At 42.0% G+C, this 17,139-nt stretch overlaps 1 protein-coding gene and 1 long non-coding RNA gene across 7 annotated transcripts in view; one reads left to right on the top strand and one right to left on the bottom strand.

Annotated features, from left to right (window-relative positions):
• Positions 1–1,105: 1,105 nt before the first annotated feature.
• FAM204A (family with sequence similarity 204 member A) overlaps positions 1,106–17,139 on the top strand; it is a 31,934-nt gene continuing 15,900 nt past the window's right edge. Inside the window, exons 1-6 of one of the 6 annotated variants that reach the window (XM_042907642.1) lie at positions 1,159–1,178; positions 3,416–3,755; positions 5,948–6,189; positions 6,735–6,822; positions 6,963–6,993; positions 7,155–7,254. In XM_042907642.1, the coding sequence (XP_042763576.1) occupies positions 5,956–6,189; positions 6,735–6,822; positions 6,963–6,993; positions 7,155–7,254 (453 nt within the window). In that variant the 5' untranslated portion in view covers positions 1,159–1,178; positions 3,416–3,755; positions 5,948–5,955. Of the gene's footprint in view, positions 1,179–1,490; positions 1,699–3,415; positions 3,756–5,947; positions 6,190–6,734; positions 6,823–6,962; positions 6,994–7,154; positions 7,255–17,139 lie in introns of those variants that run through there. The other 5 variants (XM_042907638.1, XM_042907640.1, XM_042907641.1 and 2 more) reach the window with 5 other exon arrangements.
• Positions 10,715–16,359, bottom strand: LOC122201726. The gene is made up of 3 exons (XR_006194314.1): positions 15,377–16,359; positions 12,785–12,867; positions 10,715–11,030 (listed from the first exon to the last, which is right to left on the bottom strand). It is a non-coding gene; the product is annotated as an uncharacterized LOC122201726 (long non-coding RNA).

The following is a 17,139-nucleotide window of genomic DNA, read 5'->3' as shown; positions in this document are numbered from 1 at the left end:
GGAGGGTTTCACACAGATCCTGAAATCACTCAGACCTGCTTCCGTTCTAGATTCAGAGGTCAGCATGAGAAAGGACTTTAGGAACCTGAGCTTGTCCTTTCAGGTTTTACTATGATTCTGGGGTTACAGAAAACTCCATAAACCTGGCATATCCTTCTGGGACCTGAGGGTGAGGTAATGGGTAGCTAACTAATAAGCTAAAACATCTGTTTATACTAAATCATGATATATTAGAGTGCGATGAAAAATTCTTACACATTTTTAGAATGTTTCAAAGAAAAGTTTATTGATCACGTTACCAACAGTGACAACAGGTAGCTAAGACTTAATATTACTGTGGGCCAGGCAATGTGTTATGGACTATGCGTATTTTCTTTTATCATCCTCACCACACTGGAAAATAGGAAAATATTCTTAGTCTTATTACAGAACACTATTTCAAAAAATGGAAGCATTTCTAAAATAGCGCGCACTCCCATCACTATCACATTATACTGCTTTATATTCTTCATAGCGCTTTTTTGGGTTTCTTTTTTCTTAGTTTCTACGCTACCCCAAGCCCCTCCCTGGGGCCCGAACCAGTGGCGGTCACGGAAAAGGGGCTCAAGGTTTTAGCCAATGTCACACTTCTGGTCAGTGAAGCAGATGGTAAGCGCCAGGAGAGCAGGAGTCGGGACTGTTTTCCGCTAAACAAGGCTGACACGGTGCCTGCTCAATAAATACGTACAGAAGGGAAAAAAAAAAAAAAAAAAAAAAAAAAAAAAAGGAAGGGAGGGAAGAAAGCGGGAGCGAGGGGTAAAAGGAGGAATGAATGGAAACGTTCCCAGGAGAGCCTAGAGAGCACCTCCCTCCTTGGGGAATGAACTTAGTTCAAAGTCTAAGCCAATACTTTCCTCACCCCCAACACCAGTGAGCAGCAGGGAATGGGGAAGAAAAAAAAAAAACAAAGCCTTTAAAAACGTTTAGAAGAAAGGGGGGAAACGGTAAGAGAAAAGAAGTAGAAAGAGACGAATCCATTGCTGCAAATAGATTTCGAAACGGAGCTAAGCGCGGCCGGTTGCCATGACGACCCCGAGGCCAGAACGGCCCCAGCCCATTGGCCGAGATGCCGGAGCCAATGAGAAGGCGCGGTGTTGGCGGGGTCATAAGATGGCTGCCGGGCGGCCGGCTCCTGACGGGTGAGTACCGCTGATCCCCGGGTCGCCTCTCCGCCGGCCGGGGCTCCGACGAGACGGGTCCGGGAGGGCCGGGTGCGGGGAGCGGGCGAGCCAGTATGGGCGGCCTCACAGCCTCACGGCCGAGACAGCAAAGCCCCCGCCGGGGCCCACGGGAGCGTTGGTGGGGCTGGTCTCTGCTTTGCTCGGAAGGGGCGTCGCAGCGCCTTCCCGAGCTTGTTGGTGGCAGAGGGGTTCTCCGTCCCACCCCGAAGTGAGGGGGGGGGGGGGGGAAGAGGCTTTCCTTCGGGGAAGCAGGCTCCTGTTTACAACTGCTGTATCCCGGGGAAAGAGCTGCTGTTAGTGCCAGTGTCAGCAGGCTAGACGTCCTGCCCCCGATTGTGCGGCGCTTAGTTCTGTGCCCGGGATGGGATGCTTCCCGTTTGCGGATCCGAGCGTGGCCCTGCCGCCGGAGAGCCTGCCGAGCTCGGGGTGGTGCCGCCCTGCAGGAAGAGGTGTACCTTTCTAGAGCCACCCTCTTGCAGTAAGTATTCTCACGGCGGCATCCGACTGAAAAACGAGCCGCCAAATGTTATTGGTTAACGGTCAGTCTTTTCCATGCAGGGTCTTGGGACGTGTTTTCCAGGCCTGGATTAAACAAATACCGCCTCGCATTGAAACATACGCATACGTACAAAGTCCTGCTAAATAGTTTGGGTAATCGGATTGGGACCTTAAATTGGAAGTCAGGCCTCTGATTCAGTTGAACCTGAATGTTGATGCATACTTAAAAGTGTTGTTAAGTAACTAATTCCAAGTCACAGAAACGGATTATCGTGCAAATTGTTTTAACATTGATGGTGGATGGTGGTTTATGAGTGTTACACAAAAGTCAAGATTCGATTCAGATCAGACAAAATTCAGATTTCTGTGGTTATGTCTAATTGAATATAAAATACGGGAAATAAGACAGCTTCATACAGTGACAGTGGAATTGAAATTCCAGAATATCAGAGACGGGAGACCTTTACCCATTAAACTGCTCAGATTGGGTTTTGGTGACAGGCAATTGCCTGATCTTCCAGAAAATTTGACATTATTACCCACACCTCTGACTGTGAGTTTTATGTATACAAGTTAGTATAGCATCTGAGATAACTTTCTGCACTTAAAGAGTGAGAAAAATTTTTTTCTTGATCAAATGATAACAGAATTACAGGCTAAGGTCATTCTTCATATACACTCTCAAATCTTTGTCTCCAGGAATATATTACTGCTCAAACTCTGCCCTCCAAAAGCTTTTGAGTTGAAGCCATCCAGTTCTGTTTTTCTAAAACAAACAGGTCACAATGCATCAGGCAAGTCAGTTACTTCACCTTAAAAGGGATTTAGATAGTAATTCCTAGTGGAAGGTTGCTGTAAGGATTAACGGGAAAAGAGTTTCTGTCACATTGTTTATATGCCATATATAGCATTGACTTGATTTGTTTTTCTTTCTAGTTGTTTCTTGTGTTGTAACTGGAGTCCCTTTTGCTTTCTCCAGAGCATCTTTCCGGTGTTTTGTCTGACACGCAGTCTTACTGAAAGCTAGAAATCTTGGCTATGGTGGCTGGGTTGAAGAGAGAAACCTTATCTACTGGGGTATTGGGGTTTAATCAGTGTTGCCTCTGACTCGTATATCACGTCTCTTGAGAATGGCTGAGTAGTTTTCACATTGAAAGGGTAATTTGGAACGACTTGCTTTAAAATAAGGCACGGGGTGAGGGACGTTTCAAAGAACTAGAGAGTCACTTTTCGGAGCAGCCAAAACAGGGGTAACAGGAGGCCGAACGTAGTACAGTTGGAAGCGTGTGAATGACATATAGATGCTACGAATTTAAAGACTGTTTTCAAACGTGAACCCAGAGCAAGTCGCGAAGCAGCCCCTTCATATTGGCTGATTTACACTTCGGCTGCTGCCCACGTGGACAGCTCAACCTTGCAGGCTCCTCAGTGACTTATCTGTGCTTGTCGGTGGTCGTCGAGTTGCCTTTGTCTGTCCCTCTGTCTATTTTTTTTTTTTTTTTTTTTTTTTTTTTTTATGTTTTAAACAGTCACAGGAGAATGGCACAGACATTTGAACATCCCTTTAAAGATGTTCGGGAATCGAGTTCAGAAACGTGCGTTATTTGAATTTTGTCTTATTTTATGGATTTGGATGTCGAATCTGGTATTTAAAGTTTATTTTGATTTTTCTTTTTTTCTCTGTGGGCACACGCAAGGAATTATCACACCAGCCAGTGTCGTCCTGGAGACAACCCTTAATGCCACATCAACAGGCGCTAAAAACAGATGATTGTGAGGAAGTCTAAAAGTGATCAAAAAATGCTGGAGAGCCGGTGGGGAAAGGCCACTCCAGGGCAACTGACAGTGCTCCCCAGCGTGAGGCACGTTTGGATGCCCAAGGCGTAGACCCACCCTGTAGGGACGCCGAAGTAGTGCTCTAGTGGAAAAACTGCACCTGCCTTTCCTTAGCAGCCACAGCTGACGGCGTGGGCCAAGTCGTACTTGGCTGCTGACGGACAGAGGCTTGCTGTGTGTGTAGAGTGTCGGCTCCACGAGGTTAGGTATTTTTGCCCGTTTTGTACACTGCTGTCCCCATGTGTTAAAGAGTGCCCGGCACACAGTGGCCATGCACAAGACGCTGTGGACAGGGGAGAGAAACAGCGGCTTCAAACATAGAGCCCCAGTTGTGCTAAGAAAGCTAAATCTGAAATTTGTTACTGTCCTTCAGTTCTGAAATGGATAATGAGCCTAAAGGTATATTATAGGTCAGCGGCAAAGTCACGTTGGTGCTTTTTATCATTCCCCCTCCGTCTGCTCCTCAGAACGCTAGAAATATTTTTGTTGATAGCGTAACGTCCATTTTTCAATAGTGGCATATTTCACGTGATGTCTTTTGTGCTACCAAAGCATCTATTACCCATTCCAACTATGAAAACCCCCAGGTCAGGTTTAGGATGGATCCAGGCCTTACGGGGCTTGGAGCTTATGTAATTTTGGGTCTCCTCCTTAAGAAAAGGAATACAGATTCTAAATAGAAAATTAGGTATAATGCTTTGGAACGAACGACCTGTGCAAAAGAGGAGCCTTGAAACTTGGGCTCCATTATCTTCCTGCTTCTGGTTTTATTGTTCCATTCAGGAAACCAGACGCCAGTATTTTTTATAGAAATTTCTGTTAGATGGTGGAAATCCGGGAAGTAAATGACTTGTATCAATGCAGCGAATGCACCTCCACCTTAGAAACCTCAAAACTACCTACCTTGTGAATGTCGCCACCCACAATAGAAATTATAAAAATGTAATGTGTGGTCACAGGAATACTAATAGCAAGAAGAGCTTAGCATTGATCCAGCCCCTAGAACCTCCCAAACTGTGGTGAGTGTTTTCATAGCTTATCTCATTTAATTCTCAGAATAACCCTGTACCCAATATAATTATCCTCGTATCACAGAAGAAAAAAACTGCGGGTCAGAGGTGGTGAAAATGATTCGCTGGTGTGTGGTGGGGCGAGGATTACAATTGGAGCAGTTAGCTATCAGAGCCCTTCTTAAAAAGCCCAAAGAGTATTTTGGTGAGGCTATTTCAGAGGGCTAACAACTGATGAAGCTGCACCCAAACTGCCAGAAATAAGATCTGATTCTTCTGACCTGGGAGGAGGTCCTTAAAGGTTATCAAGAATCCGTTATTCAGATTAGTGCGAAATCCGTAATGCTTTTTTTTTTGTCTCAGAGACAATGGTGATGGTTTTCTCATTAGGTTGATCACAATAGGAGGCAGAAAACTCAGCAAAAAATATTTCGATCCTTGCATTTTATTTATTCCTTGAAGTTGATAGTAAATCATGAGCAGTACAACCAACTTCTCTTTTTTAAGGCATCTTTTGAACCAAGTGGTTTTGACTGAATATGTATGCTAGAATAGACTGTGCCAGGAGATTAGTAGTGAAAATGTACTCAATTATCGTAATTTTAGCAAATGCTTGTAACTCCAGTTTTTAAAAATCACTTTTGATGAACTTAACAGCGGTTAATATTCTCTCTACCAATGGGCCATAGAGCTAATGATAAATATTATCCTGAACTTTCACCCTAGTTTCCTAAATACAGTATTTTTATTCAAATAAGCTATATGTTTTTATTAAATGGTTAGGATTATACTCCATTTGGTATTATTTTAGCAAACAGTGTAAAAATAAAAACTAGGACATTCTTTTTACCACCATGCTTTCCTCAAACTACCTGCGCAGCCTAAAAATTTTCCTGTGAAAATTGTTCTTCTACTCCTTAGACAATAAGTCCCCTGAAAGTTCCAATTTCAAATACTGGTGAAAATCTGACTTTAGTTTCTTTCTTTAATTGTGTTAGCTTGAAATACAATATTATAAATCTTAAATTGTGTGAGTGTATGTTTTTAGACCCTTAACATTCTTGAACAATGAATGCTTTTACTGAATTTATTTTTTTTTTAGACAAAATTATCCATATATTAGAGATCCAGGTCCTATTTTCTTTAAGTCATTCATCTGTAGGTGTGTCTTATAACAGATTTAAACAAGACAAAAAAAAATTTATCCAAGCAAAGATTTCAATTATTTTAATACGGAAGGTACATCCCATCCCATTTTAGATTAAAAGAAGGAAAGCATATGTGGACTGTTCCCAAACCATTGGGATAATTGCTAGACTCTTGGGGTTTTAAATTTCTTTCCATTTCTACTTTGTATGTCTACGTTCATCTTTTTCCCTTTAGAAGAAAAGATGTGGAGTGGGCTGCTACCTCCTGGCCTAAATGAAAGTGATATTGAGTTGAATTCTGAAGATGAAGCCCCATTAAAGAACTCTGGACTTAACTTACAGGAAGATAACGAAGATGGGGCCATTACAAAAACAGAGATCTCCGATTTCCCTACAGATGGACCAAAACCCGACGTGGAGGCAAATGTAAATGCCTATGAAGAGTGCCCCTCTGGAGTTCCCTTAAATATGTGGAATGTAGGTTCTCTGTGATGTGTTCTTATTGAAGCCGGTGCCTGTGTGTTTGTGCATGCTCCTGTGTGTGTTTCTGCCGTGGTCAGAACGCCTGTGTTCTGGGGAGATGAGAGGTAGGGAAGATTGACTCAGAGTACTCTGTGGGTCTGTGGTCAACCTGTTGGCCACTCAGGTACTTGCTTTCATTTTTATTTTGTTTTTTATAAAAAGAGGAAGAAAAAAACTGGTAGGATTAGCTACTTTGCCTAACATAACACATGAGTTTCTATCCTAATTTGATCTCTTTGTCATCTGTATGAGTCATTGAATTTTACTCTCAGATAATCAGATTGACTTAGGTAGAAATAGATGAAGATAAAAACTCAGATTGTGAAGGAGTCTTAGAGAATAGAGTATCTCAAGAAGAACTGAACTCCTTTTGTTAAATTTGTATTTTTATAAATGCTAGAATATATTTTTAATCCGTAACATGTTTGTAATTTTTTGAATATGTGCCTTGCTTCAAAATGTATTTGTTTCTTGTTTTTCTTGTTTTAACTTTTATATAGAAATTTCAAGAATTGCATAAAAAACATTCTGAACAGAAAAGCTCAGCATCAGGATTCAGAAGAAGGAAAAGAAAACGCTCCAGGAAAGGTGCTTTGTTTTAATTCAAGTTAGTTGTCAGTAGTGCTAATGTTAAGTTGTGACTAATTGAGCTCAACAATTTTTAATAAACATAATTTTGAAATAACAAATGAATACTCAGGTATTGACACTTTGTGAATTCTTTTCAGGTAAATTGAAGAATGAAGAGGAGTCTCAAAGGTGGGTAGAATTTAAAATGTTCGCCTACTCTGGACAGTATTGTAAAACCTTTACCAATAGTTGAACTACTTACCTCTGAAACATAGGAACTAGTTTCTGTAGTTCGTAATTGTGGTGACCAATTAAAAACACTAAAAATGAGTTCTTGTCTCTTCTTTCAGTGCCCAGACCTCAAGTGAAGCCCAGTGGAAGGAGCTTACTCAGTACTTTGGAATCAATGATAGGTTTGACCCCCCCGTTAAAAAGAAAAAAATTGAAAAGGTAAGATATTTTTTTTATGGCCTCTTAGATTAGTCAGTAGAAAATGTTTGAAAATTGCAGTGCTTGTAATTTGAAAATGTTTGTAATGAATTCAGTGAAAAAGTTAAAACACTTCCTGTGTGCCAAACAAGATGCTAGGTAAACATGTAAATATGTAGTTATAAATAATTAAAAAAAAAAAAAAAGTCTGTTAAGAAGGAAGTAAACAGGATTGTTGTAAAGAAATTTAAAATGGATACCCCACTTTAGGTGGTCAGGGAGGGCCTTTCTTGGAAGATGCCATTCCATTGAGACCTGAAGGATAGGAAGGAACCATGTGTACACAGAATTCTCGTCAAGAGGTAATAACCTGCGTAAAGGTCCTGGGGAAGAAAGAGTCATCATGGGACATTTGAGTAACTGTAAGAAGGTCAGCCTGGCCGGAGTGGAGTGAGCGAGGAGGAGAGTGGCCCAGGATAGGATTGGAGAGGCAGGCAGCCAGGAACCAAAGCATGAAGCACCTTAAGGGCCCTGGTAAGGAATTGGGTTTTAGTTACAGTGCAGTTGAGGGTCATTCAAGGGTTTTAAGTTAAGAGAGTGATATGATCGAAGTTGTGTTTAAAAAGATTGCCCTTGCGTGGAGAATAGACTGTGGGTCAGCAAAAGTAGGCAAGAAGAGAACAGGTAAGAGTCTCTTCTAGGCACAAGAGGACGGTGGCTTGAACAAGAATGGTGCTACAGAAGATGGAGAAGAGTGGACAGATTTGAGGTCTACTGTAGAAGGAGAGTTGGCAGTATTTGTTATTTGCCTCTGATGCTTGTGAAGTGATAGAGAGGATTTGGGGCGTGAGGAGGGAAAGAGAGCCATTCAAGTGTTACCTTCAGCAGTGGTATGAATAGTGATGCTAGTTACGAACATGGGAAGGCTGGGGAGGGGAGAAGATTTGGGGTGGCCTCTGTCCAAAGTTCAGTTCAGGGCATGGGTGGTATGAGCAGGCAGGAATAGAGAGACGGTTGGTAAAATGAGGCAAGAACTCGGGACAGTCTGAGCTGGAGATACACAGTTGGACATCCTCAGTCTATAGATGATGTGAATCCTTAGTAGAGTCTTGAATGAGTGAGTAACTTATATATTCACATCCTGGACTCCAGGAGCATGAAAACTGAGCACTGAATGGTAGGGCTAGAGGCTCAGGGGCCTGCCTGGTTGAAGCCCAGGTATATTGTATCCTGCCTGTGTAGACAGATTCCTCCTTCGTGAATCATTTCTGTAGATCACTGTGTGTACACAGAGACCATTACCATTTACTGATTAATCAATATTTCTTGTGAAATAGACCTCAGACTGTAAACCCATCGTTGGGGGGTATTGCATCATTGAGGGCACGTGCGTTAAGGAACTGACAGCAGAACTTTGCATGTAAACCTTTTGATTCCAGCTTTGCTAAGAATTCTTGTCGTCAAGTTCTAGAGCACTGGGGACTTGAAACTAGGATCACTTTCTCCTACATCATTGCTGCTTCCGAGCAATCTCTTTTTCACAAATGTTCAAGTAGGTGCAGAAGTGCTTAAATGCCTACAAAAAAAGATCCCATGAAAACCCAGGCTTTATGACCCCATTCTCAGTCATCTGGCTTCACCGCAGAAGCGCTGGTCGGCACTTGAAAGTGCCGTCGTCCTGTTCTGGACCCCTGTGATTGTGGTGGGCTGGGAGGACTGGTTTTGTGAGAAGGATGCTCTCGACTGCATAAGCTTGTTCTACAGCACGAGGGAGGAGGGTCATGCTGTGGTGGTGGGCCGGGCTCTGGTCGACCTGCAGAGTCCCCACCGCTGGTTGTTCTTTCGAGGGAAGGGATGGTTCAGTGTTGCTTCTCATAGGAAATTGTTTTGAAGTTTTACTCCTGAATTAGGTGGTCTTTGATCTTCAATTAATTATAGCACTTGTTATGTTTTTTCATAACTGTTGACTTTAGAGTGTCTAAACGAGTTTCATAGTTGAAGTTAGGGCTCTGAAGTTAAATTTTAAATTAAAATTTTTAACTGTTCTGAAGAGCAGAAAATTTGAGAGATTTTTTTTTTTTAAAGTCTCTCCGTATCAGATTGTTATTATTACCTTATATACGAAATTGTCCCTTCTTGATATGGGCCAGATACGGCTGTCATTCATTGTCAAAAATTTGAGGTTTGTGTAGAGGAGCCTTATGAATACTAGGATTCCTTGTGCAAAATCTTTTAAACGACTCAGTTTTATGAACTAGTCTTCTCTTTCACATTATACGTTAGATGTGTTCTAGGAAAAGAAGTTTTAAGTCAAGCATCATTTTAAAAACAGTGATCTATTTTATGAGTTTGGGTTTTGTTAATGGTAGACATCCTCTATATGAGTGACATCTGACTAAGAAAGTTATGGCGTTTTTCTAAACAAGGAAACCGGTGCTGGCCAGACTTGCATCTGGCCAGGATTTTGCCGGCACTCAATATTCGATAAATAAATGTAAGCATAAAAGGAAAAGATTTAGTGAGGCCAGATTTCGTATTCTCTTGGCAGTTTAGCATCATTGCACGCCAGCAGGTTTGCACTTCGGTTTGGGATCCTGTTTCACTGTTTTACACGCACCCCTTTTGCTCATGCTAAAGTCTACTGTGAATCCAACAGAAGAAATAGACATCGAAGAATGTCCACGCTGGAGACACCAAGATAAAAGCTAAGAAGAAATGTAAGGCTAGAAATCTAGAGAGGCTCATGAAAATCTGTGATGCAGTTTGGAGAAAACTAGCATGAATTTCTAGTCCATTATTTTATTTCTCTGGAGCAGAGGCTGATCTTTTGCCATATGTGAGAGAGCCCTTTTATTCTGTATTCAGTCCATCCTCAAGAATGTAAAACAGAACAGACTTCTTAATCGTGTGTCTACTGTGCAATCCTTCTCCGCACCCGCCCCCCCCACAACCAACCCCCAGTTTTCTCTCTTTCTCCTCCTCCCTTCCTACCTTCTTTTTTCGAACACTGTCAAGCTAAAGCTGTGGCTCAACCGATTATATGTATTTATGACACTGCCATCACCTGTTTTCTTAACATTGCAGAAAGGGTTGTATTTTTAAAATGTAGTATTCCCAATATCCAAAGCTGTTTTAAAATGTAGTTTGTATTAAATGCAGCTATAATTGTGTTTCTGGAAGTAGTTCTGGGACTTACCATTCTGTAATCATAACGTAATTATTTTGAATCTATATAGAAATTTCTTTAGAACAAATTTCACTCATTAACTTCATTATAAAAATCTCAAATATTCCTTAGTTGAATCAGTTTGATGAGTCACCAGTCATTATTGAAGTAGTTTTATATGTATTTCACGGATACTTTTTGGCATGAAAAATCCGTTAAATTTTAATAATTTTAAGAATAATTGCACAACGTCTGATTTTTTTTTTTTAGTTGTTTAAGAGAGGAAACAGTTCCTGTATAGTGTATCTTTTTTCAAATTTATTTATTTATTTATTTATTTATAGCAGAATGCTTTTCCCAATCAGAATCTTACATGGAACTCCAATACACAAATCATATAAAAAGCCAGCTGCCCTGAGGGAGTGGGAGGGAGGGAGGAAGAAGGGTAGTGGTGCGGAGGGGGCAGAAGTGGTGGCAGTGGAGGGGAGAGGTGTAGAGGCGCCACGCGTGACTGTTCCACTGGCATTAATTACAGAGCATTATCTTTTGATCCCCGGCTGATCCCTGTGGGGGTGTGTAGGTGGGGCCGGTATTCTCATAATGTAGACTGACTAAAGCCTAGCATGATTTTCTGTAAGAAAACAAACAGCAAGTAAGAAGCGAAATGAGACTTTAACCAAAGTCATTTGGTCTCAAATCTAGATGTTTCCTAAGTAATAGTCCAACTTTGTTTTTATTTATCTGATTTAAATAATTTAAGTAGGTATGATTTATACATAAAGGTAATACCACTGATTCTTAGTTCTGCCCTCCCCCCCCACTTCTTTTTGGGGAGATCACCTATTTTTTTTCCCTTAGATATTTAGGTCTAATTAGAGTACAGCAAACTGTAGCAGACAATTCATTTATATTCGGCTGTAAAAACTGAATATATTATCTAAATAAATGAATATTTAACAGCAACATTTTTATAGAAATATATTGTGCAGTTTGACTGAAGGAGCCTTAATCACAAGTTAAAGAGATTGTGCATATGCACATGTGGAGGATTGGTCCTTAATGTTAAACCCAGAAGTTTCTTTGATGTTTGTCATCCTGCCTTCTTGGCATCTGCAGCAAAACTGTTAGTTAGAGGTTACTTATTGCCTCGTTGGGGACCTGTTAGATACCGGCCTTCGATGATTTTCCATCTGTGGCCAAATTGGCACCCTAACTGGTCTGTACTGAGGTATAGGTATCTTCAGCTCGATTCTGATTCCTGCCGGAAGGCGTCTTAGAAGCACACCTAGGCCCTGCTGAGTCATCAGTGCTTCTGTGCCTCCTCGCACCTTCTGTGGTGTGAGAGACATCATGGACGATTCCAGGAAAGGTACTCTCGGGTCCAACTTAAGACTGTAAAAGCCTCAATACTCAAATCTTACTTCATGAGACTACCTACTGACTCTACGTTGAATTCTTGGGTCTTATGCTCGGGGCTGAGCCCTTGATGATTTGTGATGAGGTCTGTAGCCATACAGAGCTAAGCCTTATCTTGGTTTTAATAATGGTACCCTGATTTAGATAAAATAATATGACCAGCTTCTTTATCGAATGATGCTACATTCTAAAATTTTTGCTAGGTATTTTACATATATTTTCTTTGACCCTTACCATAAACGTGTGGCGACTCCGGTATCACTTTTTTTGTGAGGGTGAGGTGACTGTAACCTGTAGAGATTTAGGAATCACCCAGAGTTTCTTGGCTGTAAGTAGAGGAGCTCAGATTTGAACTCTGGGTCTGACCTCACCAGCCATGTTCTTTGTAAACCATTATTAACTTACGGTCTTAACATAGTGGAAATATTTTACCTTAGGATGCTTTTCCACAAGTGAAGCATTTCGAGTGTATTTGGAATGTTAATGTCTTCTTATAGAAGCAGAAAGTTTGGGTGTGCATACAGAATCAGAGATTTTTCAGAGCCAAATGGCACTATTATATTTTATTAAAATAAACTGTCAAAAAGAAAAGAAAGAAAAAGGAAAAAAGAAAAGGGAGGAAAAAATCCCAGTTCTGTCTAGTGAAATATGTTGAATAAAAAAAAAAAACCAAAACTTAAAAGAGCTAAAAACAAAGTTGAACATGTAAGTGGAATTTTATTTCTAGGAGAGAATTTGGGTTATCAAGCCAGTCGTCTCTTTTTCTTTAAGGAAACCAAGGCTTTGCCCTTCCTTTAGGGAAATCTCATTTGCCCGGAGCCGTGGCCACCTCTCCTGGTTTCTGTTCCAGTCTCTGTCTACTGTATTACACCAGTGCCGGGAATGGCTGGGGAAATGGGAGTGGGTTGATGGCGAAGCAATAGATTTGTAATTTTAGCTGACTTATTTTTAAGTGAAAATTATACTTACAAGTTCAGCAGTTGATGTAAGTTTCTAGAGGAGGGGAATATCCTTGTTTTCTGCCCTTGTGATGTTAACTGGAAATGGTGGTTCTATAAAAACCAAAAGGACGTAAGTTAGCAAGTTGATGCAGCAAAATGACTTGACAAGTGGATCATTGGTTTATTCAAGGTATTGGTGGTAAGAAGTAGAATGGATTCCTTTTTATTCACGGATGTATGATTACTCAGGTTCTGGAGGAAAAGAGTGCAGCAGCCAGGTCTTACCTAATCTTAGGAAGCCTATGGAATTGGAGGGAAATACATAGAGCTAATAAGTGGAATAAGCCAGACAGGCCCAAGAATGGATGCTATTAGTGACCAGGTTGTTGAAATAAAAGGTTGAGATCACTGGCTCCCCCAGAATTTGTGGAACAGGGAAGACTGGAGTTTGCTGTTAGTATTTTCTTTTCTTACTTGTTTGAGGAGATACTTAATATTCTGTTCAGGAAGGAGTGCCCGTTAGGCCATTGTGTTAGCATTTCTTAAATAAAATGCTTTACTTATACTGTAAAAATAGTAAACAAAAAGGTCCAGAGGCAGGTACTGTGCTAAGTTCTGGGAGTCCAAGATGGAGAAGGTATTCTCCACGCCCTAAAGGAACGAATATTCTAGTAATGGAAAGATTTATATATAAATAAGTACCATAAAATATGACTCTTTTTTAAACCATTGGGGTATTAATACCCCAATATTACTGTTGTGGAATTTTCTTGTCCAAGTGGTGGATAAATGTTCCTCCCTTGGGTGGGCGTCCTTTCAGTATTGATGCAACCATGGATTATTGCACTGTGATCATTAACCCAGTAACATGTAAGAAGACCAGGCCGGGTGCTGGGACACACCACGCCAGTGACACACATGTCTGTCCTTAGCCTGGAACCCAGCTGGGGAGACAGACCCACAACTCACTGTAGTGTGTTGCACCCACAAGTGCTGAAGAGAGTGGCGAGAGCAGTGCGGAAGGCACTTAGGTACTGGGCACGGGGCAGAGTGAAGCAGGATCGGTGGGTGTGTACTGGTGAGGGAACCTGCAAAGGTGGAGACGATGACATTCGCCATGAGATGTACAAGGATAGTTAAGATTTTTCCAGTAGAAACACATCAGAGGCACAGGGGACATATAAGAATAGTAAATGTGACCAGAGATTGGGAAGTATAGCATTGCCCGAGATGGAGTTAAGAAAGCATTTGGGGACCCTATTGTGAAGGGATTTCAGTGCAATAAAAAGGAATAAAGAAGTGATCATGTTTTCAAGCTGACTAATGACATGGTATCTCTACTTTAGAAAAATAGAAGCCTAGATTGGAGAGGGTTCTCATCTTCCAAACAGGAGATGACGAGGCCCTGAAGAAGCCCAGGAAGGTGGCATGAGATACCCTACAAAAAGAGTTAAAATAAGCGAAGGATTGGAGGCACTGAAGATTACCGAGGATTCTATTAGGGGTGACTCAGTGGGTGGTCATCTCTAAGGGGGAAGCAGGGAAGGAAGTGATGAACTTGGTTTTAGGCATAACAAAAAGTTGGAGACCCTACCTTTGCAAGGCTTCAGTATGAAGGTAACTAGGAAGTAGCTGGAGGTGTAGATCTTGGTATAGCTGAGAGCTCAGATGGTTTGAGTTACACAGAGATACAGAGAGCAGCTTATAAGAAGTAATTGAAGCCCTGGCACTGAGTACGTTACTGAGAAGAGGGAAGAGTAAGATGAAAAGGGGGCCAATCACAGAACCTTGAGGACTGTTATAATTAGAGTTATAATTCAACAAGAGAAGATGAAGGGCCTCCAAGGAAATTGAAGGTCGGTATTTGGGGAGATATTTTAAGAATAAGGATATGGGGCGCCTGGGTGGCGCAGTCGGTTAAGCGTCCGACTTCAGCCAGGTCACGATCTCGCGGTCCGTGAGTTCGAGCCCCGCGTCAGGCTCTGGGCTGATGGCTCGGAGCCTGGAGCCTGTTTCCGATTCTGTGTCTCCCTCTCTCTCTGCCCCTCCCCCGTTCATGCTCTGTCTCTCTCTGTCCCAAAAATAAATAAAAAATGTTGAAAAAAAATTAAAAAAAAAAAAAAAGAATAAGGATATAGTTGACATAGTAGATGATCAAATAGGAGGAGGACAAAGTGTCATTTGTGACTGTAGAGGGAGCAAGTTTCAGGGAAGGATGTGGACCAGACGAATGGAGGATGGAATTTGGGGGGGGGGGGGGGGGGGTGGTGACATGAGGCAACTGATACATTGTTTTACAAGAGAGAAATGAAGTACCAGCCTAAGAAGAAATCAGTTTAAGGAAAGCAAGCTGTGTCATGCCGTCTACCCCCAGGTCCAGAATGGGGTGGACAGGTGTGTTTGTAGGGTGAGAAAGATGAAGAAAAGAGAGAGGAGAACATTTAAACACAGGCTTCTGAATGACAGGTAAGCAGGTAGGACTGTGATGAGCGCAGGTGGTGGGGTGAGTTTTGGAAAGAGATGATTCTTTCTCGGGGGCAGAGGGACAGTGCGGGTGAAGATTCACCTTGTGAGGTTGGATGATGGGAAGGTTGTAGAAAGGACACAGAACATCCAGTACCTTTGGTTCTTCTCTTCCCCTTCTCTCCTTGTCTCAGCCTCCCATGAAGTAGAGGGTGGGGTTGTAATCTGAGAAGGAAGGAGGTAGGGTTGAGGGGATTTGAAAAAATAAAGAAAGTAACAATTTCTTAGAGGAATGTGGGAACTCTCAAGGGCAGAATTCAGCGCCCACTCAGCTAAGTTTGAAAAACAACTTTTAGTAGAAGCCAGTGAATTGAGTTACTGGGTTTTCTCTGCCACTGCTGAGACACCTAGGTGTTAAAGTGGTAGAAACAAGTGATTGGGAATGGCCAAAACAAAGTAAGATGTTGGAGGAAATTAAAAATATTGCTTAGTTCGGTGATTCTCAAACTTGGGCCTAGTTAGCATCAGTGGACTTCTGGGTCCCGATCCCAGTTTCTGATTCAGAGCATTTGTATTTCTAACAGGTTCCTGGGTGATATTGATGCTGTTGGTCCAGACTTAGACTTTGACAACCGTTGGCTTAGAGTTTGAAAAGGTTAATCATGGGTTGTAGGTAAGAGAGGGAGGATAGGAGAATCCAGAAAGGGGCTGGAGGACGGCGGGAATAAATACAGTGGTGCCAGGACTGGGGTTACAAACGAAGACAAGGCAGGTTCACTGGCTGCAAAGACTTGGGATAAGTGGAAGGACAGAATCTTGAGTTCAGAGAGAATTCCAGATTGTAAAGCTTTGGAACTGGAGCTTTCAGGTGATGTGTAGTGCGTGGCCCAGAGCAAGCCTATTCAGAGTGTTGGTCTTCCAGGAGATACAGAGCTTGTGTCTGAATATAACCCCGTGTACTGCTTTCTTTTTTGAGAAAGTCCTGCTGTCCTCCTCCCTTACCCCTTTCCCCTAAAAAAAAAAAAAAAAAAAAAAAAAAAAAAAGTCAGAACTGTATAGGCATGTAGTTGATTTGCATCCTGGCACAAGCTCAGTTCATGGACTGGCACCATTCACAGACCTGAACTGGTGCACAGACCACACTTGAAGTGTCCCCGGCCTAGAGTATGGACTCTGGGGTGGGACATTAGTTAGAGGTCCCTGAGGATGAAGGACGTTGGAAAAGTGAGTCCAACATGTTTTTTGGACTATGAGGAGAAGGACTATGGGAGACTGTTTCTGCAGAAATACCAAAAAGAATAGCTGGCGACCGATCAGTGATCATAGGACCCGCATGGGAAAAGGACAGGAGAGCCACCTGGCCTGGGTTCAGGGACTAGGGCTATTGAATGATGGTCTCGGGCTGCAGTTGGGAGCAAGGAAGAGAAAAGGCTGTCATCCTCTCAGGCCCTTCCTTAGGTGGGATGAGGGATTGTGTGGAAGAACGATCCTCACTCAGCAGGGACACTGGTGACAACCTCCCGGGTCTGTGTTCTGTAATCTTTTTACGCAGATTATGTGTGGGCATTTTTAAGTCTTGTTTCAGCAGAGGCTGCACAGGAACAAAATTTCTCCTCGTTGATGGGTATAATCAAGCAGTTGGCTGACGGGAGGAGGCATTCCTGGGTCCCCTTTACGAGATGAGGGAGAAGTCGGGAACTGAAAACGTGGAAGACACATGCGCTAAGCCATTGTTAGGGCAAAACGTTCTTGTGAGAAACGTCTTAGACCATTTAAAATTTTTTTAATTTTCCGTAGTAACTGTTTCCACGAGCTAAAACTCAATTATGTAAGTCTAAGCGTCTTTCCATAAATGTGTGATGAATCCTACCTCGTCTGTTTGGTAATCCCATGAAAATTTTAATTATCGTTTCCTAAAGC

Source organism: Panthera leo, chromosome D2 (assembly GCF_018350215.1).
Source record: "Panthera leo isolate Ple1 chromosome D2, P.leo_Ple1_pat1.1, whole genome shotgun sequence".
Lineage (NCBI taxonomy): Eukaryota > Metazoa > Chordata > Mammalia > Carnivora > Felidae > Panthera > Panthera leo.
Note: the sequence above shows the minus strand (reverse complement) of the source record. Positions and strands in the feature narration are given on the sequence as shown.